Source organism: Medicago sativa, chromosome 8, assembly GCF_051527215.1.
Source record: "Medicago sativa cultivar Bolivia chromosome 8, Bolivia_mono, whole genome shotgun sequence".
NCBI classification, from domain to species: Eukaryota; Viridiplantae; Streptophyta; class Magnoliopsida; order Fabales; family Fabaceae; genus Medicago; species Medicago sativa.
In genome coordinates this window covers 61,054,479-61,078,954 of record NC_140756.1, presented here as the reverse complement: position 1 = coordinate 61,078,954, position 24,476 = coordinate 61,054,479, and the positions used below count along the sequence as shown (strand labels likewise).

Here is a 24,476-nt window from a genome sequence, read left to right as displayed (position 1 = left end):
TTAGGACATGTACAACGGTGCTCAATGCTTTACCCAAAGTGATTATTGAAGCTTATGCAACAACTAACATCTAACTCTTTCAACATGTGTTCTATTCATCCTTCGTGTACATCGTACGTGTCCTCCTTCGTTGCAGAGACTCGTTGAATGCGACCAAACAAATATAGAAATGTTACATGTTTTTTATATCTATGAAATTGACAAAATTTGATTTTTACCACTATTTTTTTTCTTGGTTGTTAATCTTTGTATTTAATAAAACAGTGTGGTTTGTCTCTCATCAGTTTAAGGACAACAAACAAACAACATTTGGACCAAAATCAAATTTCCCCAAGATTAAGGAGATAAAAAAATATATGATCATCTATAAAATCAGAAAATATTATTTGTTCTTTGGTTGTAGCATATACAAGAAAATTCCACCTGCAACTGAAACATTGAGTGACTCATATTCTCCTGTCATTGCAATGCTCACAAGCTCACATGCTTGCAGGGATTTTTCTGAAAGGCCACTTCCTTCACTGCCTAAAACCAAGCACAATGGTGTATCTAATATGGAATCACAGAAGCTTTGAGAAAGGGAACAAACCGGCTTGATTAACCCTTCATGCTGTGGATGCCCAGCAAGCAACTTCATTTGGAATTCTTCTTTGAGAGATTCCAAATGATTCCAACTTCCGGAAACTATAGGGAGTTGAAAGGATGCGCCTCGGCTAGCTCGGAGTGCTTTCTCGTTGAATGGATCACAGCATCCAGGAAGCAGAAAAACTCCATCCTGTTGACAAAATAAATTAATTCCTTCACGATTTTTAATAACAATTGAAATATTACATGGATAGTTTTTAGAATGTGTCAATATCATAAAATGATCAGTTCGGAATATTTTGAAGTTCATAAATGATCTATAAGGAGTGACTTCTATGTTTATTGAAAGTTCATGATTTGTCTCTGAAAGCAACTAAATATTTTATCATAGAAAATGGGGATAAGCTTAGTTGACTCAGATAACGGCACAGAGAAGCCGACCCTGAAGTTAGGATAGCGGGATAGCATGTGGCGGGATGGCCACTGTAATATTGTGTGTCTCTGTACGATATCTCTCTTAACTCTCTGCATACAGCACTCTTCTTTAATGTTTTCAGTAGCTTTCAATTCCCCTTGTCTGTAACTGCAATGCAGCTAGAGCTTCTTTGTATAAATAGCACAATTGCGACATTCAGAATCAGATAAAATAAACTCAGACATTTTCAACTGAATTCTCTAAGACCTTCTCTCTGAACTCGTTCTATTTCTCCAATCTTCCTACACTTTCTCTTGGTTTCTCAGTTCCTAGCATACTGCACCATCTCCATGGGCATCACTACCATATAGATTCTAGAGGCTCCCATTGGCATCAGTACTAATTGACAGCAACTAGGTATTTTATTGAAGACCAATGGAACACGACAATACATAATGTATTAAATTTTTTATATAGGAGGCTTTCCTTGAGGAAGAAAATGAGGTTGTAAATTTGTTCCCTTTGACTGTTAATGCCAAAAGATTATCATACACCTATTTCAAAGGATGGTGAATAAGATTAACCTTCTACGGGTTTGTTTGAAAAGGGAAACTACAAAGAAAACATCGACAACCATTTAAAGCCAGTCAACATTAACCAAATAAGAATGATTGGTGGTGTATAGATTCGGCTACTCTTAGATGAGAAGAAATATTCCAATACAATGAAGCTGGTATGTCTTTTTTTTGGTGGTGGCCGGAGTTTGAACCCCGGACCTTGCATATATTATGCATTTGTCCCTACCAACTGAGCTAAGCTCACGAGGACGAAGCTGGTATATCTTAAACATAGGGAAAAGATTCCATAGAGAAAAACAGGATCAGATTATAGCAAGCAGAAACGCAGGATAATAACTTACCCATTTGAAGGCCACAGCTGATCTGAGCAATGTACCGAGGTTACCTGGATCCTGCAGTGAACAATTCTAAATAAATCAGTAATGTGACATGAATTTTCTGAAACTCAAAATTCTCATGGTGTTAGCCTTTCGCGATATTGACATAGAAATTCATATGACCAAATAATTAGTATTCCAACAAAAGTCCATGATATTCTGCATCGTCAACATATATTTCCCACATGATATATGTAGGATGAAAATATAAATTATAGAGAAAAGTGAAAATTTTGCGTTTGATTTATGGTTTCACAACCTGACATAACTAGGCACTTAAATTTTCTTTTTATATAAAAGAACAGCAATTAAACTTCATCAAATAAAGTTTGCAATCATGGTTAAAAAATCATATAAAGTTTTTGAATCGTGAATCAAATATTATTATGAATCATAAGATGCATTAATTATTGACAATAAAAATGACAATTATGTGTAAAAACAATTGACATAACAAAATTATAAGCTGATTGATCCTAAAATAAAGATTCAAGTCATAAATCAAATGACAAATGAAAAGTGGCTGCTATATAAAGTTGACAAAAAAGTGGCTATCTACAATAAGTTTTGATAGTGTTTCATTAGTATGAACCAGGATTCATCATAGTGTATCGGGATTCAAAACGAGATTCATATTCAAAATAGATACACACAAGAGATTTGTATCGATTTGGTTCAGTTTTGCACGAACTGAGATACAATTCACAGTCACATGTATTGTCATAACCATGTATACATTATAAGGCTCACAAGACCTCTTCATAGAATAAGCAGCAATATTGACCAAACAAAAGCCAAATAAGGAATGGAGCGCCTCCTTTCAATTGAGGAAGTATCCGATGGTAAAATTTCCAAGACAAAAATCGTTAAATCTAAAACCGATATTAAGAGTCACCTGAATTCCATCAAGGACTAAAATCCGATGCGCAGATGGAAACCACTTCTGGCAGTGCTTTTGATCGTCATCTAAGTTTGAAAAACTGGCAGGAATTTTCATAAGGGCAATTGCATCAATTGAATCAGTCGACTGCAGACCTGAAATCTTTCTCATCACTATGGAGCTGACACGCACAATAGAATCAGTGGATTCATTCAACCCATTGGGAATTTCAGCCTTATCAGGAAGAATTAAACAATCCATTGTAACATTTTTATCTTGTGATGACTCTTGAAACCTGTAGATTTCTCTGTAAATAACAAACGTATTTCAATCATCAATGCTTATTGCTAACTAACTAAGAGAGATGAGTTAGGTGATATGCCATTGAATATTGTATACATTGTAATTCTGTGCACATTGATGTGAAATGGGATCTTAAAATGCAGTAAAAAATGCTTTTAGAGTATGATTGGATCTGTATATGTCACTTTAATACACCTAGCTTTGAAGCTTAGTAGCAGTTAGTTACAATTCGAAACCTCTCATAATTGTTCTAAACTGCTAGTAACCTACAAGAATAAAATGATGAGGAAGAAAGCAACACAAGAAGAATATTCTTTCAATGAGATATAGAGAGGAAAAAATTGCAGCTCATTCTTTCAAAGAACGTAGTTGGAAACAAACTTTCACACACTTGTGTATGAACTTCGAGGCCATTAAACAAACAACCAATAATGTCCGTACCACAATTTTTATCAAAATCCTGATCATGGATCAAAATGATCGCCTAGTCGGTCAAAACAATGTGGCACTAACTTAGAATTCACATGGAAGACCACACGTTTATTTAACATGTCACGTCATAGCAGAAGTTAACCAATGCATCATCTCGAGTGTATGTTTGGTTCCACTTTTTGAGGAGGCAAAATGAATTCTAGAGGTATAAAATTGATTTTGACATATTTAAATGTTCTCGATAACAATAATTGATTCTAACATGACGCTAAAGTTTGGAACTTTTGTCTCTACAATTGATTTTAGCCTCAAATTTAGTGCGTGTATTACAAGACATAAAATTGAGCTTATGACTTATAGCTTATAAGCTCGTATGATTAAAAAAGACCCGTTTGGTAACTCTCATTTTTACACGAGCTTATAGCTTATTTTCACGAGCTTACAACGGGTTTTGATAAGCTAATTCAAGTAGCTTATAGCTTATCACTTTTTATCTCCATCTTACCCCTGCAATCTTAATTGAAATAAATAAATATTAATTAGCGACTTCAACCGCCAATTTTACCAAACATTACAAATTCAAACAACTAGCTTATTCATTATCAACTAGCTTATAAGTCACTCGCTATAAGCTCATCCGCTATAAGTTACCTTATCAAATATCCACTATTTTTTACCAAACAAAGCCTTAATGTGCAATTAACTTTTACATAAATTTCTCCTAACAAAATCACCTTATATTCAACTTAGCGTATGAACCAATCATTCAAAATCAGGTTTTTTTTTCCACCCCATAACCAAACACACACAATAACACATTACAATTTCAAAATCCATTTTCCAATTCATAAGATTAGACTACAACCAAAACCAAAGAAAAGACCATAAGAATCAAAAACAAAAACAAAATTTCATAACCAAATACTTTGTATAGAAAAAACAAAAAGGTTCAATGAAAATTAGAACCTGATAGGTGTAGTGCCAACAACAAGAACAGAACCATGAGAGCGACGATAAGAAGAATTATTACGAAGTTTGAGACAGTGTTTCACAAATGGGTTTGAAGAACTTGTTATTAATTTCGATTTTTCGTCAACATCGTGAGAAATTCGTTGCTCTTGTTGTTGTGGCGGAGAAACCGAAAGTCTTGTTGGGTGAAAACAACGTGTTCTGTGGGGTTGAGGATAGAAAAGGATAGTACAGTGAGTGTTGGTGTAGCATTGCATTTCTGTTTGTTCCTTCTTCGGTTCTTCCTCTGTTACTCTGTTGCTCGATATTTTTATTTTTATTTAATTCATGATCTATAGGTTCTAAATATTTAAATTAATTTGTCTAAGAATGTTGCATAAGTTTATGTTATGACAAGTTATAAAAAAAAAAAAAAAAAAAAAAAAAAAAAATTCTTCAAAAAAAAAAAAAAGTTATAAAAAAAAAAAAAAAAAGTTTATGTTATGAGAAGTTACTTATAAAACAAATTGAAAAATAATAATTAGTGTAAACAAAGTTTAATGATTAATTAAATAATTTTTTTTTAAATGTGGGTTAAAAAAGGCCTTGCTCGCAGTCTAGGACCCAAAAATCATGCCAGATTCAATTAGGCTCAATTATGCTATTCACACCCCCCCCTCCCAAGGAGATGTACTCGCAATTGTATGGGGCTATCGATTCAAACGCTGAATCATAACAATTCTTGCCTCTACCAAGTCGTAAAGCTTGACGGTTACAGATCACACTATCTATAGCCAATGACTAAACAACCATAGATCACTGGTAACCTGCACCTCCACTATATGAGAGGATCACTTGCATCCTCCAATGTATGATTCATTCTATCCTTAACCCCTTTTTAGCTCAAAATACTGACTTGAGTGTTGGAGTGCCTACAAACACACCCTCTGGTCATTCCGGCATTCAACTAGCAGGAAGCCGACCACACTGGACACTGTTCTTATGATACGATCCGATTAGTTTCTTTTCAAGATTCTCTTTTCCCTAAAACTTTGTTTGCGAGTTTGGAGGGGAGGGGAAGGGAAGACTTTGAGGGGTGGAAAATATGAGGGAAAATTGAGAAATCTTTCAATTTTTTTAAAAGAGCAGTGTTTTCGAGAATGATAAATTGATGCATATGATTACTATATTTTTAATTTTAAAAATAATATAACAACATATATTAAATTTGAAGAATTCATATAAACCTTCCAAAACCCCATAAAATCCTCCTCCAATACAATTTTTTCGGTCCCCCAAATGAAGAGGGCTTAGTATTATGAATAAAAGTTAACCTCCCAAAGTCCTCCCCTCCCATTTTCATCTATTTCTTCCACTTGCTCATTCTTTTTTCTCAAGCATTTCGCTCCCACCCCCACTCCCTCCATTGTTTTTAAAATCTCCCCTTTATGATTGGTGTAATCTATAGGCCCCTCACTTTTACTTTTTAAAAAATGAATGTGTATGATTTTAGCCACTAAATTCTTTTAAAAAAAAGATTTATTAATAAGTGCTCCTGAAACACTATTTAAGATTTTAAAATAAGATATCATTTCATAAAAAAAGTCAAATATTTTAATTTTTGATGTATTAAGTTCACAAATTTTCATAAATAGTTAAAATTTAAAGGCAAATGTTAACTTGTGCCCTCAATGACATATGTTAAGGAACTTATTAAAGAAATGTACGTATAAAAAGTCGTGCATTCAACTTCTTAAAAGTTAATATATTATGTTTTTCAATGTAAAATTGCCCTTTTTAGGTTGCTTAACATGTACCCTTAGGGCACAAGTTAACATCACACAAATTTAAATGATCTTAAAAATGTCGTCTGGCACTCGTTAGTATTTAAAAAAAGGGTTAATTATGTTTCTAGTCCCTATAAAATAGCGACCTTGTAAGTTTAGCCCCTACTTAATTTTAATAGCATTTTTAGTCCCTATAAAAAAAATTTACTTATAATTTTAGTCCCTGCTAAAATAAAGTTTGATTAATTATCCTTAAACTCTTAAATTTTTGAACGATTTTTTTGAGACAAGATTAGAACACTATGAAAGGTTCGTTTACTAAAATTTAGAATTTTCTGACATGAAATGAATTAAATATGAATTTTTTAAAACGACAAAAGTTAAAAATAAAAAGTAATAAAATCTGGATGTAGAAATCAAATTTTGCAATAATTTTTTGCAGACGAACTTTTAGTAATGTTCTAAACATGTCTGCAAAAAATTGTTCAAAAATTTAAGAGTTTAAGCATAAATTAAACAAATTTGAATTGAGTAGGGACTAATACTCAGTGCAGAAAAACAAAATTAGGGACTAAAAATGCTATTAAAATTAAGTAGGGACTAAACTTACAAGGTCGCTATTTTATAGGGACTAGAAACATAATTAACCCTTAAAAAAAAATATTACATGTCTCATAGGAGTGCATCAACCATCCAATGCATCTATTCCTAGCTAGACAGCCAGTTAAGAAGCAATAGAAACGCAAAGAAGCACGTGGAAAAGAGGCCAAGAAGTAGATATAGATAATGGTGGGCTCCGTTTTCTTGTCGGGTTTTGAATTCCCTTACTTTCACAATCTAAATCTAGCAACCAAAAAAGTAGAAGAAGACAAATTTAGTGACAGAGAGGTGAAAGCATTGATCTTGTTTTAAGATGACGAAATAAAGTGAGTCTTTGTCTAACTGAAGAAGGAAGTGTTTATGATGCATGATTCTAGCATGCAAATCTATGTCCAGCCAGACTCAAGTGTTCATTGATACTTCTTCTCTTTGCCCTTAACAAGCACACACACATGAATGACACACCCCATGATACTTTGTACATACATATATAATACTCCCTCCGGTCACATTTATAAGCAAAAAACACCTTTTTAGATTCATTGAATAAATAATGTATCCGATCATATTTATATGTTAGATACATTAGTTATTCAATGTACCTAAAAAATTGTTTTTTGCTTATAAATGTGATCGGAGGGAGTATATGTTTAGCTTCTTTATTTGATGTGTAGACTACCAAAATCTTGTTCAACAAGAAAATAGTATATGATCAAATTGATCTTAAAAATTGTTCATTTTTTTTAGTATCTAAATTGATCTTGAAGATTACGCGTCTCCAAATCTGTAACATGTCATTTATTTGAATCCATTCGTAAAATATTCCGTTAGAGAGTATGAGTTGCGTACACGTTAAATGCATCCACACATCGATGACACGTCATTGCCACGACCATTTGGTCCAAAATTGTTAAATTATACATAGACTAGTTTGCCTATAAGTGAGAAAATTAAATACTGGGACTAATTTTAAATTTCACAATTTCTAATTTGATTGATAATACAATAACATTACAAAACATCAAGCAACTATAACAACATTATTACACAAACGATATCTATATCAATCTACAATATATAGAAAATTACTCTTCTCCCAACAAAAAACGTTCACTCTCATACAAACTGACCAAAATACCACCCACGTGAGTTAACTCACGTTCAGTAAGCTGAAGTATAACCTACTTGAGTTAACTCACGTTGAGTTATAACCTACATGAGTTAACTCGCGCTGGGTTATAACCTACGCGAGTTAACTCATGTTGATGTTATAACATACATGAGTTAACTCATATGCTGGGTTATAACTTACGTGAGTTAACTCACGTGGGATATACCAATGTAGCGAACGTGACTTAAGTCACGTTGGGTTTAACACTTACGTGACTTAAGTCCAGTGGTGGTATTTTCAAAAGATCAGTTGGGAGTGAGCAAATCTTGATGGGAGAAGAGCAATTTTCCAATATATATTGTTAAAGAGTCCTACATCAGACAAATGATGGCCTTAACATGTAATTATAAGTGGGACAATCCTCATCTCACAAGCCAATTTTGTGGGATTGTGTTAGGCCCAACCACGATTTCTAAGATGGTATCAGAGTTTTGTTAAAGTGTCCACGAACCAAGCCCAATATTGATGGTCGTGAGAGGGTGTGTTAAAGAGTCTCACATCAGACAAAAGATGGTCAGACAATCCTCACCTCACTAGCCGGTATTCTAAACTATAATAGTCCTCGTGAGCTTAGCTCAGTTGGTATGGACAATGCATGAAAATATGCAAGGTCCGGGGTTCGAACCCCGACCACCAAAAACCAAAAAAAAAAAAAACTATAATAAACAAGATATATAACTTAATTCATGTATTCCAACCTATAACAATGCCTGAAAATTCTAAAGAGACACGTTATTGCAACCAAAATTCATTAACATTCTCACTTCATTCCCTAAATCAAGACTCAACTAATCAACTTTGCCTATTAACCTTGTACCCCACACCTCTTAACTATCATGTTTATTAGCTAAGGATTCAACATTATCTATCAACTCCGGGTTTCAAAGTTCAAACATCTTCATACCTATCTTTTTTTAATAAAGTTAAACTATATTATATTTTTGTGGTGATTGTGATTCTTGTCATACATATGATTGCTTGGTGTTGGTTAGTGGTGGGTATCTATTCAGTATTCATCATCAAAGTGATAAAAGGAAGATGGGGACAGAAGTTTGGGGTAAGAATCATGGGAGAATAGAGTTAATGCATATGTCATGAGCTTCTTGCACTTTGTATGTTGTGAAATGACACTTCATATGTATATTTCAACAAAAAGTGAGTATTCTATCACGGTAATCACGCATCCTTGTGTCATATTTTTCATTTCTGATGCAACCATTTCTCATCTTTTTCCCCAAAATACATCTCACCGTGACCCATAAGCCATTAAACCTATAAATAAACATACGGTTACAAAAAGACCATCACAATTGAAGGATTTTTTGTCATTAGTATGTTAATTTGGTTTGTATGTGTGAGAAGTTTATCTTAAAATGTGATGAACACATTTCTTGTATTTGAGTTAGAATATATATATCTTGTACTCTTTTTTTGGTTCTTATATTGTACTCTTTTAGTTGAATATACTTTGTTTATCTAAAAAATGAAATAGTTTTTATATCCATCTACAAAAAATTAGTGTGGGATGGAGAACATTATTTCATTGGTTTACTTGCACAATAAATTCCTACTTAGGTAAATAAAAAATGGGAAAAGAATTAACTTGTTAATTTCTTATATATATATAAATTTAGAGAAAATACTGTATAACTAAGAATAGTGTCATAAATGTACCCAAAATTTATTTATTGAGATAGAGGCATAAAACATTTACAACCAATAGGAAATTCCTACAAAATCATGAGGTAAGGGAATGTTGGAATTAATAACATGGCAGGCTATATAGTTGCAGGCATTAAATATTGAAGGGCAAAGACACATTAATATATTGGAGACACATTACTTCCTTCAAAAAAAAAATATTGGAGACACAATAACACAAGTTTTTTTTTTTTTTTTTTGTCACAAGACACATTACACAAGCCATTGATTTGTATGTGAATTAGTTTCACTATAAGTTTTACAGGACAGTTTGGGAAGTCTTTTGAATAATGAAGGGCAATTAACTCTTTAATTTCCAGCATTTGGACCATTATATTGGCAGGAAATATATTAAATCTTGACCTTTTTTTATTATTAATTGTTCAATATATAATTTTTGACTTCACTATAATTGTTCAATTTATCATGCAAATAAAAAAGTACATAATCATAGAGAAGTTAAAAGTGTAAATTGTTTTACTCTTACAATTTTGAAGAGAAAAAATGCTATTTTACTATTAATGTAACATTAAAATCTGAAAGTAATTTTTTTCTCTCTCTTAACTTATTCAAAAGTTGGCAGTGATTCATTAAACTTTACTTTCAAAACCACCACCTTTTCAGACACCAAATTGCACCACACTGCTAAGATAGAGGGAAAATAGGTAGATTGAGAGAGAAAGAGCAATGTTACAGCCTACAGGCTTTGATCAGTCACTGCTACATTTGTACACTGTGCTGTGTTTTGTGCATTACATTGATCAATCAGTATATATCTGAAGATCACTCAGTTCTCTGATGATAAAGAGGAACACGCTATGTGTTCTGATTCTTCTGTTTATAAAGTAGAAAATTAAATTACACATATAAACAAAATTATCAAAGGTGTAACATTGAAGTCTAGCAGTTTCAATTAACAACAGTCCAAAAATTCCATTACAGATCCCAAAAAGAGAATAAGTAACTTATCACCGACCCCTTTTTGAGTTGTGAGGCTTAAGATTGCCATCATGTCAAGACAAAACTCCAGTTCATTAGATCATCATCAATACCTGAATTTAATCAACTGATTCTAATTCAGTTTGGTACATTTTTCAAGTCATCACATTTTTCTTCTATAGAAGAATATCATATATATAATCAGCAAAGCATGTGAAACTGTTCACACCGATAATAATTTGAGAATACAAATATTTGAATGTACCGACATGTGTCCGAGTCGGGCATGGACATAGGTACTGACACTGACGTGACATCGATATGAAATGTCGGTGCTATGTAACTAAATCAATCATTACTTTTTCAATTTCCATGTTAGATTGATACACATTACTAGTAATGGATAGCATATAAAAAATATCATATATAAATAATGGAGGTTAGAAACATATGAAACTATCATATATATAATTAACAGAATTGTAACAATTATATTGACTAGCATCAAGCTTAAATTTATCATGCAAATGAGAATTTTTTACTTTTTTTTTATCAATACAAAAGAGAAGTTTGACAATTATATTACACATGCTGAATTTTTCAACAAAATGCTATGATATAAAATGACCCTTCTACTTGTTCAAAAAATTAAAATGACACTTCTATTACATACATATGTTGATTTTGAACTTAATAAATAAACAAGACAGACTCATAAAAATATGTTTTAATTTAGATTTGGACAATTATATAGTACTACTGCATTGCAATTAAGTCCTTCATTCTTCACTTTTCCTCCCAAGATCAAATAAACTTCTTCCTCATATTGTCAGAATCACAGTGAGCCATTCTGATTTGACAAATGCTACACTTTAAAGTTTCAACAAAATTACGATATACCGCTGTAATTTTGTCAAACTCGCCGCTCTTCCGAACATAGACTTAACCAATCCTCTTTAGGGCAAAGCAGTATATGGCTGCTGCTGCTGCACATCACCCCAAGCATGAACACCATTATTAATCCAGTTATTGTTTCCATTTTGATCATGATCACCATTAATGCAAACACTAAGATCAGTAGTTGTTGCAGGAGCCATCACAGATGAAAAAGAATTCATACCAAAGAACCATTCACTTGCACCTTCTTTCCTTGAATCACCAGCACCACCACCAACTTGAAACATCTCAGCCTTTGAAATCTCAAGATTCTGAAACAAAATAGGTTGAGGCTTTTCAATGCTAACCTGAGAAAGCAAAACAGTTCCACTCTCTTTCCTGTTATTATCTTCAAACAAGGTTGCTAATCTCTGCTGCTGAAGCTTCAAATGCAAATCCTGGTTCCTACAACTCAATGATTCAATACTAGAAGCAAGACTAGTGCAATTAGCATTATTAGCACTAGTACTCACATTCATAAAGTTCATTCCTTGAATTGCATTTTCATTTCCACCATTAATAAATCCACCTCCATTTGAAGAAGGGAAAGGATATAAATTTAAACCATTTGGATCAAGGTGAAAGCTTGAAGCACTTGTTGTAGAAACACAAGTGTTTGAACTTGAAACTCCACCAATGGAAGAGAATTGGTTATAGTAAAATGGTTTTGAAGAGAAAGGTAAGGATAAAGGTAAGGGTAAAGAACCAAGATGAAAATCAAGAGAAGGTGAAGATGAGTACTTATTAATAGCTTGAGATGGTGTAGATGAGTGTTTGAGTTTTTGTTTCTTTCTGCAACCACCACCTATCGGAACGTTACGCAACGATCCACCATTTGTCCAATATCTTCTGCATGTTTTGCAGAAATGTCTTGGTTGAGTGAGACTGTAGTTGTTGTAGTAACAGAATTTTGTGTTTGGAGAATCACATCTTGGACATTTTACTACAACTTTTTGTTGATCTGTTATCTTGGTTTCAGAAGAAGAACCTTGTTGGTTTTCATGATCTTGTGTGTTTTTGTGATTTGGTGCTACCATTGCATGAATTTTGAGAGAGAAAAAGAGAAAAGAAAAAGAGAAAAAGATGTTTTTGATTTTTCTTTATGGAAAGGGAAGATAGAAGTAGTTGAATGATGATATGATTTGATGCATGGTGATGGTGGTGGAGAGGAAGAGAAGGGTGATGTTGAGATGAATCTTGATAGGTACTGTAGTGTGCTTGTGATTGTTATTAAAAGGATGTGATGAGGTGGGTTTAGAGGTCTTTTTCATATGATCTTAATGCATAAAAGAAAGCCAAATTTATATATATGGATGAGAAGCATGGAGACAAAAAGTGACAGAAGAGAGAGAGAACCTAAACGAGAAAAATGAATGAGGGATATGTAACTGCTATAGAAGTTTTATATGATGTGCAATGTAACAGTAGGATTGGCTAGGCTGAGAGCTGATCATTACGGTTAATATTAATTTTAGATTTAGTCCATTAAGCATAGATACATACACCGGATATGAAGCGGACACTGACACACTGTCAAGGTTGGTCCTAAGATTTTTGGTGTTTGGGCAAAACTATAAAATTGTGCCCTTTTAATTATTCATATAGTTTTCTTTTTACATTTTTTTGTTGCAAAAGATTCATTTATAATCAAAGTTTTCTAAAAATATATTCTCAATATAATTAATCAAACCGAATTAAAAAGATATATATATCTATATAGTACTAACTATTAAGTAAAAATAATTATTTTGGTGCCCCTATAATAATGGTGCCCTGGGCTGCCGCCCCTCCCGCCCACCCTTAGGGTCACCCTGCACACCGCGAACACTAATCATTTGAGAAAATCGCATAATTTAGTGTAATTATATGTGTAAGTTTCGGACACGTGTCGTGTCCGACATCGGGACACGTCTAATCTAAGAAGTGTCGTGTTTTTTTTTGTGGTGGCCGGGATTTGAACCTCAGACCTTGCATATATTATGCATTGTCCATAACAACTGAGCTAAACTCACAAGAACAAAGTCAATCCTTAGTTTGATCATAGAGGTCCCCTTAACTTTTTTTTTTTAAAATATATATTTATAGTGTCAATCTTTTAAACATATCTTAAACATTATATTAGATTAGGCTTTAAAGTTACAACCGGAGATGTGTATTAGATGAGGTTTTTTTTTTTTTGGTGGTGGCATATATTATGCATTTTTTTTTTGGTGGTCAGGGTTTAAACCCCCGACCTTGTATATTATTATGCATTGTTCCTACCAACTGAGTTCAGATCACGAGGACATTATACATTGTATGTACCAATTGTGTTAAGCTCATGAAGACAGATGAAACTTATTTATACTAAAATATAAAATGTTGGATAATATAGAGAAAAAAAAGTTTTGAAAAATGTGTATTAGGTGTTTTATTAACATTATTCTTAAGAATAAAATAGATATATTGGAAATTGATTTGATGATCACAAACGATTATAATACACTACTGTGCAAATACTAGCTTAAAATCACCACTATTTTGCGTAACTAGTAACGTAGATTTCTCTTCACAGTCCGGGACATGGTCTAACAAACTTCTCCAAACAGTACGCAAGACCTTTCTTTCTCTTTTAAGTTACATATACATACGTGGATTTTGACACTTTTGTTTGTATTTATTTGGCAAATTCTTAAATCACAAGCACTTTAATGGACCAAAATATCATACTCTAACTTTACAATTTGAAATTATCATTTTTTCCGTGGGAACAAAATTTTATGTTATATTTTTGTTAAATTTAAGGAACCAAATTTTGCAAAAAAACCTCTTAGTTTGTGTTTGATTCTACCTTGATAAAAGTTGGTTTTATACGATTGACGAAACTTACAATTCAAGGGATAATTGCCTATTTACTCGTAAAAGAGTGTTAGAAAAAAAAATCTCCATAACACTCATCTCTTAACATTTATTGTATCTATATAATGTATCCGCTACTATATAAGATCTACTTCAAGTAATAATGTTTAAATTATCATGTTAGAATATCTTTATTTGAGTTCAAACCTAAAACATAGGAGTTGTGTGTATAAGTTTTAGACGATTTTTATCAATTTCGTCTCTATAGAAGATGTACAAGTAAATAGAAGATGGAAGAATGGAAGAAGAGAAGATGGAAGAAGTTGTTTTGGTATGTAAAAGGAACAAAACAGCAGCATTAACACAACATCACTGGATCGATGCTCTGTACTCTGCCAACACCAACACCAACACCTTGTCTACTTCTCTCCTTGAAACGTCCCTTTTTGAACAAAATATTACTTTCACCTTTCTAACTTACTTTGAACAAACCCAAAAAAAATAACTTACCAGCTCACATCATTAACTTTAGTTAATTAATTGCAATAGTGATTTTTTTGGGCTGCAGTACACTGCTACTCCATTGTCTATCAATGCTACCGGGATGGCCCCCATATACTACACACTGCTTTGCCACTTGCTTAACAATATATAGTTGGGTAACAACAACATAGGTGTAAAATCAGGGACCAAATTAACAATTTATCCAAATTAAAATATCAAACCATCTGTTCCTAATTATATGATCATTTTCAAAAAAATGTTCTTCCCTAACTATAAAATTCGTTACAAATGTTTAGATGCATTTATTATTCTTTTTTCAAATACACCACTGATTGTTACTATCAATTTATCTTAGAATAAAAAAAAAATAACATTGAATGCATTTCTATACAAAAGATAATTTAATAATAATCACACACTTTTTAGACAAATTTAATACGCCAACAACTTTTCTTCATACATGTGGTTTTTATAAACAATTCTTATAAATATGAACTTGGGTAGTAATATTGAAAACAAAGTAATACTTCATTGATATGTTAAACGACATAAAATGAAACCGGGAACACATTTTGCTCAACTTTCTCATATTTCTTATTATATTTTGATCAAACTCGAAGCCAATAAACCATAAAGTTTTTCCCTACATTTATTCGAGAAAAAAATGAACCATGCAAAATTCCTCTCAAAAGATGAACCAAGCAAAATAAAAAAATTAAGAGCTTTTCAATGTATTCCCAATATCAATAACAAATCGATATTTGACATCTCCTTTAAGCATACGCTCCAATGCAGTGTTCACATAATCAGCTGAAACAACTTCAATTTCGGGTTTCACGTCATGTTTAGCAGCAAAATCTATCATTTCTTGTGTCTCCTTAATTCCTCCAATCATACTCCCTCCTATTATCTTTCTCCCTACAAACAAAACATCATATTTGTGTGTGATTCACATTGTCAATCAAAAATTGTAGAATATAAGGCACCTTTTGTATCATATGGTATGACAGAATCACGACGACCTAATGTGATTTGGGAGAAGCTCTAAAGTGTAGCTTTTAGAAAATCATCACAATCGTCGTAATTCTGATATATTCATCGTAACACTAAACATAGGCTCAATGACAAGTGTACTTTTTATAAAATATGTGATATTATTTTGCATGTGTTTACCCATAAGTAAAGGAAATACTGGTAGCTCTAGAGGCTTCTCCGGTCCACCAACAAACAAGTTTTCCATGAGATTTCAAAAGACCAATCTAAGGTAACAGAGGATGGACGGCAGGAACTGTGTCAATGATGTCATCCAAGGTGCCTATTGCAGCCTAATAGAAAGGAGGAGACATGATAATGTGTTTTGTTTCAAGGTTAGTAACCAAAAAATGCGTGGTTAATGAATAAATAAATGCATGGTTAGTAACCAAAAAAATAAAAAATAAATGCATGGTTACCTTCATGTAGAATTGTTTTTTTTTTTTTTAGTTTCTAGAGGACCTAGTGTTATACCCTAATTTTGGACCTAAAAATACTTATTCAATTCTTCTTTTCTTGCATTATAAGTCATTTGAACTGTCTCTGATCAATTGCATCTTTCTCTGCATTTTATTTCAATGTTATTTGCAAAATTCATGAAAAAGGGCATTTTAGTCATTTCCTATGTCAAAATCTCTTTCAATTTTTAAAAATTTGGTTGAGTCCTTTCAAATAGTTTGAATAAGTCTTCATTTCAATTCTATGTCAAAATCCATTTCAAAAATCGCATTTGAAGTCATTTTGAGTCAGTTTTGCCCCTAGGGGCATTTTAGTCTTTTCATGTGTCAAAACCCTGTTTAAATTCTAAAAATTGTCTCTGAGTCTTTTAATTTGTTTGAATAAGCTCTTGTTTCAATTCCCTGTTAAAAAAATCATTTTTAAATTTCATCTGAGTCATTTTTAGTCGTTTTAAGCCCCTAGGGGCATTTTGGTCATTTCACATAATATTTCTGTTTCATTTTAATCTGCTTTGTTGTTTTAATCGTCTCGCTTTACGTTAATTTTCATTTTACTTTTTCAATTCAATTTTAGTTTTAATTTTCATTTCGGTCCTTGTACTTTTGTTATTTACATTTTAATCCTTTTTTTAAGTTTGTTAGAGTCCAAGTGCCATGTGTCCAAATGCTATTGGTCCTTAAGAGTTTGTTACTACTTAGTCCATGTGGCATTTCCTCATTGGTCCAAGCATCCCTTTCATCACCTATATAAGTCAAACTTGTGGTCAATTTTCAACATTCAATCATTTTTCACAAAAACTCCACAAAAAAAATCAAAAAACTTCATAATTATTCTCTCAATTTTTCCCTCTCTTTTAACAACTTTCCTCCACCACTTTCAACCACCCTAACTAACTTCCTCCACCACAATTTTCACCTTAACTAACTTCTTCAACCACCACTATAACCACCCTAACCAACCTAAACCACCACCCTAACCACCATAACCACCATCAAACTTCATCTTCAACCTCCATCACCACCACAAATCCTCCATAACCCAAACCTTCATCACTTTCAAAACAATTCGCATTCTTCCATCACCAAAACGAAACCTATACAAACTCATTGCAGTTACAATCTTCATCTTCTTCCATTGCTGAATTCATAACAACACAAACCTTCAATTCGATACAAAATTCATCCGAATCCGTCTCAATACCGCCACAATCATCGTCCTCAAACAATGATTCATTCAAAACCGTCACCGGAAACAGCAACAACGGCGGCGAACTCAGATCGGACGAGCCTAACAACAACAACCAGAATCGCAGCAAGACGGAACAAATTGAAGCTGATTCAATTCAGAGCTCAAAGAACAAGAACGGAATCGAAGAGGGACGGAATCGAAGCTGTTAGTGAATCAAAGAAGATCCAGATCGAAAGGGATGTGCTCAGATCAAGATTTTGCTGAAGTTCTCCATCTCATCGCTTCCGGTATCGCCGTTTTACTCGTTTTGTCCTATTCACGATTTGTGCTGTGTTTGTAATTTTGTCTTCACGTCCAATTCCTTGTTGTTTGTATGTGAATATGTCTCCGTTCTTGCATCAAGTTCAAGCTCCGTTTGAAACCTCTATGTTCATATTTGCGCCATCGTGCCTTTCGTTCATGTTGCTTGTGGAGGGTAAAGAGAAGTGTTGAGGTTACATGATTCAATTGCTATGTGTAATCGCTTTGTGTTATGTGTTTAGATATGAGGGACGATTTTTGAAAGATAGGAGAGTTGTAGTTGTATGTGATGTATGTTTGAAAATGAAGGAAGAAGAGAAAGGAAGGAGCGATTTACAGAAGAAGATGAGGAAGAAGGGTCCTTTGACCCGTTTTGCTTCATAACCCGAACCCAAGCTCCTTCCCTTGGGCCTGGGTCCTTCTTGGCCCGCTATTTTTCTGTGCATGCTTGCAGCTTTGCTGTGTACACCCCATTCCTGCTTCCCGCACCCCCTCTGTGCTAATTTTTTCCCATGCAAATTCCAAATAATTTTCTGCTTGTTTTAATGCACTTCTTGATATCTCTTGTGGATTTTAGTGACTGAATCTTGGATTTTTTTTGCATGAGTATCTTGATAAAAATTGTGTAAAAAAAAATGTTATGTTCTTGATGTTCCATTGTGCATTTTTGTTAAAATCCTATGTTAGAAAGCCTAAAAAGATTGGATCATTTTTCTAGTATGTTGTTGTTCGTTTTTTCCCTTTCATTTCTTACGTCTTAATGGGTGTTGCCTTTGGCTCATGAAAAGTGGCTCTAAAATGAGTACTTCATCATTGATATCCTTGTTCCTTACTTGCCTCTAATGTTTTTGCACCTTTTGCTATATTAAAATGCTTCCAAAAATACTATCTCTCCATGATTTTTACTTGCCTTTATTTTTTTTTTTTTTTGGTACAAAAGAGGGACTTGCCTTTATTTTTTACCCTTTCTTCCATGTAACATTTCCATCATTTCATGCATTTTGGTTCACTAACCCTTTTGTTTCCATCTTGTGGCCATAGCTTTATTTTCTTGCAACTTAATTTCATGCAAAATTTAGAATGTAAAAACTTAGGAACTTTTGTACTATTTTTCTTATGCATTTTAAATTCTTGCAAGACCATAGAATGTATCTAGGCCAATGATGTAATAAGGACAATGGACTCTAATGATGTACACCGACACAAGCACCGACACATGCACACACATCACTTTAGGTATATGGTTAGAATATGCATGTTTAGATGTATGTTTAGGATTGTATGCTTAGATGAATGTTTAGGCTTTATACTTAGAAAAATCATTTTCCAAAAAATATAAACAATGTCACTCAAGCTTTTTTCTTAATAAACCTTGGGGTCCAAAACCCCATTGAATTTTCCTTTTATTTTCTTAATCAAAATTTCAATGAACTTTAATCATACATTGACTTTCTTTTGCAAATCACTAATTCCACCTCACTCTTTTCATAATCTCATGCCCTTGAGGCCTCTCTCTCTCATTCTTCAAAATTCCATTTTCAAACTTAAAATCAACCAACAAAAACAAAAACTTTTTTTGGAAGAGAACTACGGTGGATTTGATCCCTTAAACGGGTACGTAGGCAAGGAACAAAATTCCTTCAATTCAAATAAAATAAAAATTCAAACATTCTTCTCCCTCCAATTCTTCACTTAGAAAACCCATAGGTGTAAATAACACTTTTCAAAATAGCATTTAAAAATAAAGCGCGCGCGTAGAAATTAAAGACGGTTCCTATAGGATACTATAGTCGTTATGGGTGCCTAACACCTTCCCGTAGCGAAAACAACTCCCGGACCTCGATTCTCAAGGGTTTTGCTTACTTTTTCCCTTCCCAAGAAAAAATGAGATATCACCGGTTAAAAAGGTTCAAACGTAATCAATGTTTGACACCCGAAAACCAAGATAAAACACCTAGTAATCCTGAGTTCGTCTAAAAATTAAGCAAAATCTAGCATGCTCGCAATGATTAGTAGTCTTGTAACAACCGAACTCGAGTGATTGTAATTAATTCTACCTTAATTGAACATGAGTTTAAATTTTGGTCGATTATCAGGGTCCTTTTCTATGAGAATAGGATAATTAAGACCAAAAAGAAAACAAAAATTGATCATACTTACTCCATTTCAAATTCAATTATTACTATAAAAATTGTCAAACACTCACAAGAAGACAATGCTACCATTTAACAATAGATACATACCTGCATTTGATCCTGCTCAGTGCTAACCACAAATAAGTCAGCTCCAAGAAGTTAAATAGCATCCTTCTTTTGGTTAGGAAAATTGCTAATCGATGTTACCTTAGCACCAAAAGCTTTGGCAAATTTCACAGCCATATGACCAAGTCTACCAAGACCAACCATGCCTAATTGCAAGTTAGGTTTATCAAGCCCAAAATATTTCAAAGGGCTATACACCGTGATCCCGTCGCAGAGGAGAGGAGCTGCAGCATCAAGAGGTAGGCTAGTTGGAATGTTGATCACAAAGCTTTCGTGGGCGACCATTGTGTCGGAACAGCCTCCATATGTGATGGTGCCATCGAGATTCTTGGAACCATATGTGAGAGTCACTTTTGGACAATAATTTTCTAGATTTTCGTTGCAATTTTGACATGAGTGGCAGGATTGAACCATGTACCCAACACCTACCTTGTCTCCAACTTTGAATTTGTGTACCTTGTTTCCTACCTCTGTTACTTCACCTACAATCTCATGCCTACATTTTTTTTAGTCAAATTAGAATTTAGTGTATTCTTGTTACTATTTTGCTCAGACACTTGCAAAAGTTTTATTGTTAAATGAACAAAAGCATAACTTCCACTAGATCAGACTATAAAAAACAGGCCAATCAAATTGAACTAGAACAATTACATATTATTCATTTATTTAGTGCATGTTTTGAGTTACGGTGAGAATGATAGAATCAATGTGAACCACCGAGACATTGGCAGAAGGCAGAAGCTACACAATGCAGCTCAACAAAATTACGGTTACATCATGATTTTACCAATCTCATGCTCATCCAAAAATATATTAACACATTTGAAAGCGACAAATATTTTTAGAAAGCGACAAATATTCTTAGTTTTAAGTTATTAGAAAATGACAAATAAATTATTCCCTTTTTTTAGTTATATCTCACATATTTTTAACACATGATTTCATTTATCAAATTTAAGCACAAAAGAGTATTTGAATATCACTCCATATCAATGGACAATGGTTTATAATTTATATGTTAAAAGCTGCACAAAATTAACTGTGTAATAGTACATAATTACTTTCGTAAAAAAAAAGAAGATAATTAGTTGTAATAATTGATTAGAACTTAAAAATTTATCCACATCCTCTAAAGGATAAAAATAAAAACAAAAATGGAATATGTTATTACAGAAAGAAGAAACACAACAATAACGTACCCAGGCACTAGGGGGTAAACAGAATTGCCCCATTCATTCTTCAACATGTGAAGATCTGAGTGACATATACCACAAAATAGCACTTTGAATCTTAGATCTTTCTCTCCAGTTTCCCTGCACATACATGATTCAATTTAACAAATATAATGCCAATTAAATTAATATCAAAATAACATATCATCATTGCTAAGTCCTAACAAGTTATCATGTACAATACCTCCAAATCTTAATAGACTCACTTGAAAGAAAAAAATAACCCTTTTTTGACAAGATTTTTGAATTTTCAATTAATTATTTGTTTATGATATGTCACTAATTTATTTATTTATTTTTCAAATTACATTTTATTAAATTAAATAAGTTTAATAAAAAATAATATTAATTGTTAATAAATTTACAATAATTATTATTATTAACGTTTTAGTTTTCTTGGTTTAGTCCTATAATTAGAGATAACAAGGTTCTATACAACTTCAAGAACATTTGATATGCTGAAGTGTAAACTCAAATTTACAATTCTCCACTTTCATTTTCCTATTTGGTGTGTGTAGTTTTCGCCGTTACAGCTTAAGGTAAAATAAAGAGCATGGAACTACTATAAGTACAACCTAATTTTTTGGATGATGTTTCATGGACACCCTTTTCTCCGTATACACAAGGTACCACCCCATGTGAGAGTGTGTGAGAGACAATAAATGTAAGTTTTTTTTTGTGTGGGGACCACATAGACATATGTCACAATTGTGTGTGAGTGTACAAGTGGTACATGCCATCTAAGGTGGTCTATGTATCACTATAATTTTTTACGTTGTTTTGTCACCCAAAATAAACCCCACCTAAAATAAAAATGGAGAAATGGTTACCTTCTTGAGAAGTTGAAGGGAGAGAGAACTCCAGATGAGTCCCTAGCTGCCAATCCAAAAGCCTTTATGGGATGCTCCAACTCTGGTGAAGTTGCCATTGGAAAATATTCTACCTCACTTGAGAACCAAATCTGAACAATTTTTATGAGTCTATTGTATGTGGCAGACATGGTTACATGTATGCTATTTATAGTAGATTTAGGAAATATGGTTTGTAATGTTTAAATAGAAAGAAAAAAAATTGATTTTTTTACCAACAAGGACAATGTAATTTTGACCATATGATAATTTTCTGGATCGAATTTTCTCAAGCAATTACTTTCATAATGTGAAAACAGCATATCAAAGGACATGTATGCTTTCTCTAGATGACTAAGGAAATACAATTTGTTAAGTTAAATGGAAACATTTTGTAATTAAAAAAAATAGGAACATTTTAGAAAAATTGATTTTATTTTCCATTAAGGCCAATGTGATTTTTGTAACACCCCGTTCTCCCAACAACGTAATATTAATTATTATAATCAGAGTAATCACACAACGGAGTGTCACACTACTTTTCAAAAATTCATAAATAGAAAATATCTATTTATTTAAGACCAACATAAAGAATCTTAATAAACCGCAGCGGAATAATTCTTTAAAAATATAATTTCAACCAAAATTCAACATCAATGAAAATCTTGGCACATAGGCCGCAACATAAATCAACTTTATTTTCAACAACGATAAACTCTAATAGCAAGTCTTTTCCAAAATATGTGATACATAAAAGAAATGAGAAGACATTCGCAACGATTTCCCCATCCTAGTATGTATCAGAGCCCTAGACACTTGAGCCGACCAAACCTACAAGTCATCAGTACCTGCACATTACCCACGGTCGAGGCAACATATACGCAGAAGGGGTGAGAAACTTATCCAATAATAATAATATATAATTCATCAAATTAATGAAAACAACAAAGCATATCACAACAGGCATCATTAATAATGTATTTAAATAAACACATAGGCAACGACATAATTATTTTCAGCAACAAGGTACATCAACAACAACAACAACAACGTTATCCACAACGACACCGACAACTCGACAATGCGACGACGACAACAACTCGACAATGCTACAACGACAACAACAACCCAACAATGCTACGACAACAACAACTAATGCATCATGCAGGTGGTACCAATCTACGCGCGTTGAATGCTAAACATTCCAGGGCATAAGCCCCCAACAATTTGGATGGTTAAAGCATCCCAGGGCATAAGCCCCCAACAGGTGAATGATAAACATTCCAGGGCATAAGCCCCCAACGGGTTGAATGATGAACATTCCAGGGCATAAGCCCCCAACAGATGTGAGTATGCAAATGGACTCAACTTGTGTATATCAACATACAACTTCAACAACGACTACAACAACAACATATGTGCCTAAAACAATTATGACACACTCCCCAACTTTGACATCAGATGATACAACGACATCAACAACGGAAATCAACAACATAGCATATATATATATATATATATATATATATATATATATATATATATATATATATATATAATCAATTACATTCATCTCAGAATCTAAAACATCCCCCAAAAGCAATTAAGTTTTGATCAATAGATCATAATTCAAATATCCATAAAACACCTCAACTAAATCCCTAACACTTAAGTTTGAAGTTGGGAAACCAACCATAAGTTTTTGGACTAACTTGGGATTAGTTATGCTAAGTTTTCTTAAATTTTGCTAAAGACCCACTTGGACTATTTTTATCATAACTCAAAATCTACAAATCTTTTCCACTCCAAACCAAGGCCATTTTAAAGCTAACTTAATTATCTACAACTTTCATGTTTACACCGAAAGCTAATTCAAAACAGAAACGGGTGAAAAAGACGCAAGAACACGAAACAGGGGAATGCTGTCACTGTTACATCGTACTACGATGGAATGCATCGTACTACGATGGGATACACTGAAAAATTCTTGTTTGCTGCTGGAAAAATCGTAGTACGATTTCCCAGCATCGTACTACGATGGGACATGAACAGATTTACGAGAACAGACCAGTTTTCACTCCAAAACCCAATTTTTGATCCCCTAATCACCCAAAATGAATTAGAACAATGTTTATAGGTTCCATATACAACCTAGCAACCAA

The 24,476-nt window shown here is 33.1% G+C and overlaps 2 protein-coding genes and 1 pseudogene across 3 annotated transcripts; all 3 read right to left on the bottom strand.

Annotated features, from left to right (window-relative positions):
• Window positions 1-310: 310 nt before the first annotated feature.
• Window positions 311-4,890, bottom strand: LOC146900176 (tRNA/rRNA methyltransferase (SpoU) family protein). Its single transcript, XM_085738328.1, has 4 exons — window positions 4,537-4,890; window positions 2,851-3,142; window positions 1,920-1,970; window positions 311-775 (listed from the first exon to the last, which is right to left on the bottom strand). The coding sequence occupies exons 1-4, from the start codon at window positions 4,794-4,796 to the stop codon at window positions 383-385; spliced, it is 996 nt and encodes a 331-aa protein (XP_085594454.1). The 5' UTR covers window positions 4,797-4,890; the 3' UTR covers window positions 311-382.
• A 6,341-nt stretch (window positions 4,891-11,231) lies between these two features.
• On the bottom strand, window positions 11,232-12,981 carry LOC146900175 (dof zinc finger protein DOF5.7-like). Its single transcript, XM_085737469.1, has one exon. The coding sequence runs from the start codon at window positions 12,687-12,689 to the stop codon at window positions 11,673-11,675; it is 1,017 nt and encodes a 338-aa protein (XP_085593595.1). The 5' UTR covers window positions 12,690-12,981; the 3' UTR covers window positions 11,232-11,672.
• Window positions 12,982-15,618: 2,637 nt separating this feature from the next.
• On the bottom strand, window positions 15,619-22,399 carry LOC146900174 (putative mannitol dehydrogenase; annotated as a pseudogene). Its single transcript, XR_015023789.1, has 5 exons — window positions 22,297-22,399; window positions 21,434-21,547; window positions 20,217-20,730; window positions 16,168-16,319; window positions 15,619-15,912 (listed from the first exon to the last, which is right to left on the bottom strand). The product of XR_015023789.1 is annotated as a putative mannitol dehydrogenase (transcript).
• Between the last annotated feature and the right edge of the window lie 2,077 nt (window positions 22,400-24,476).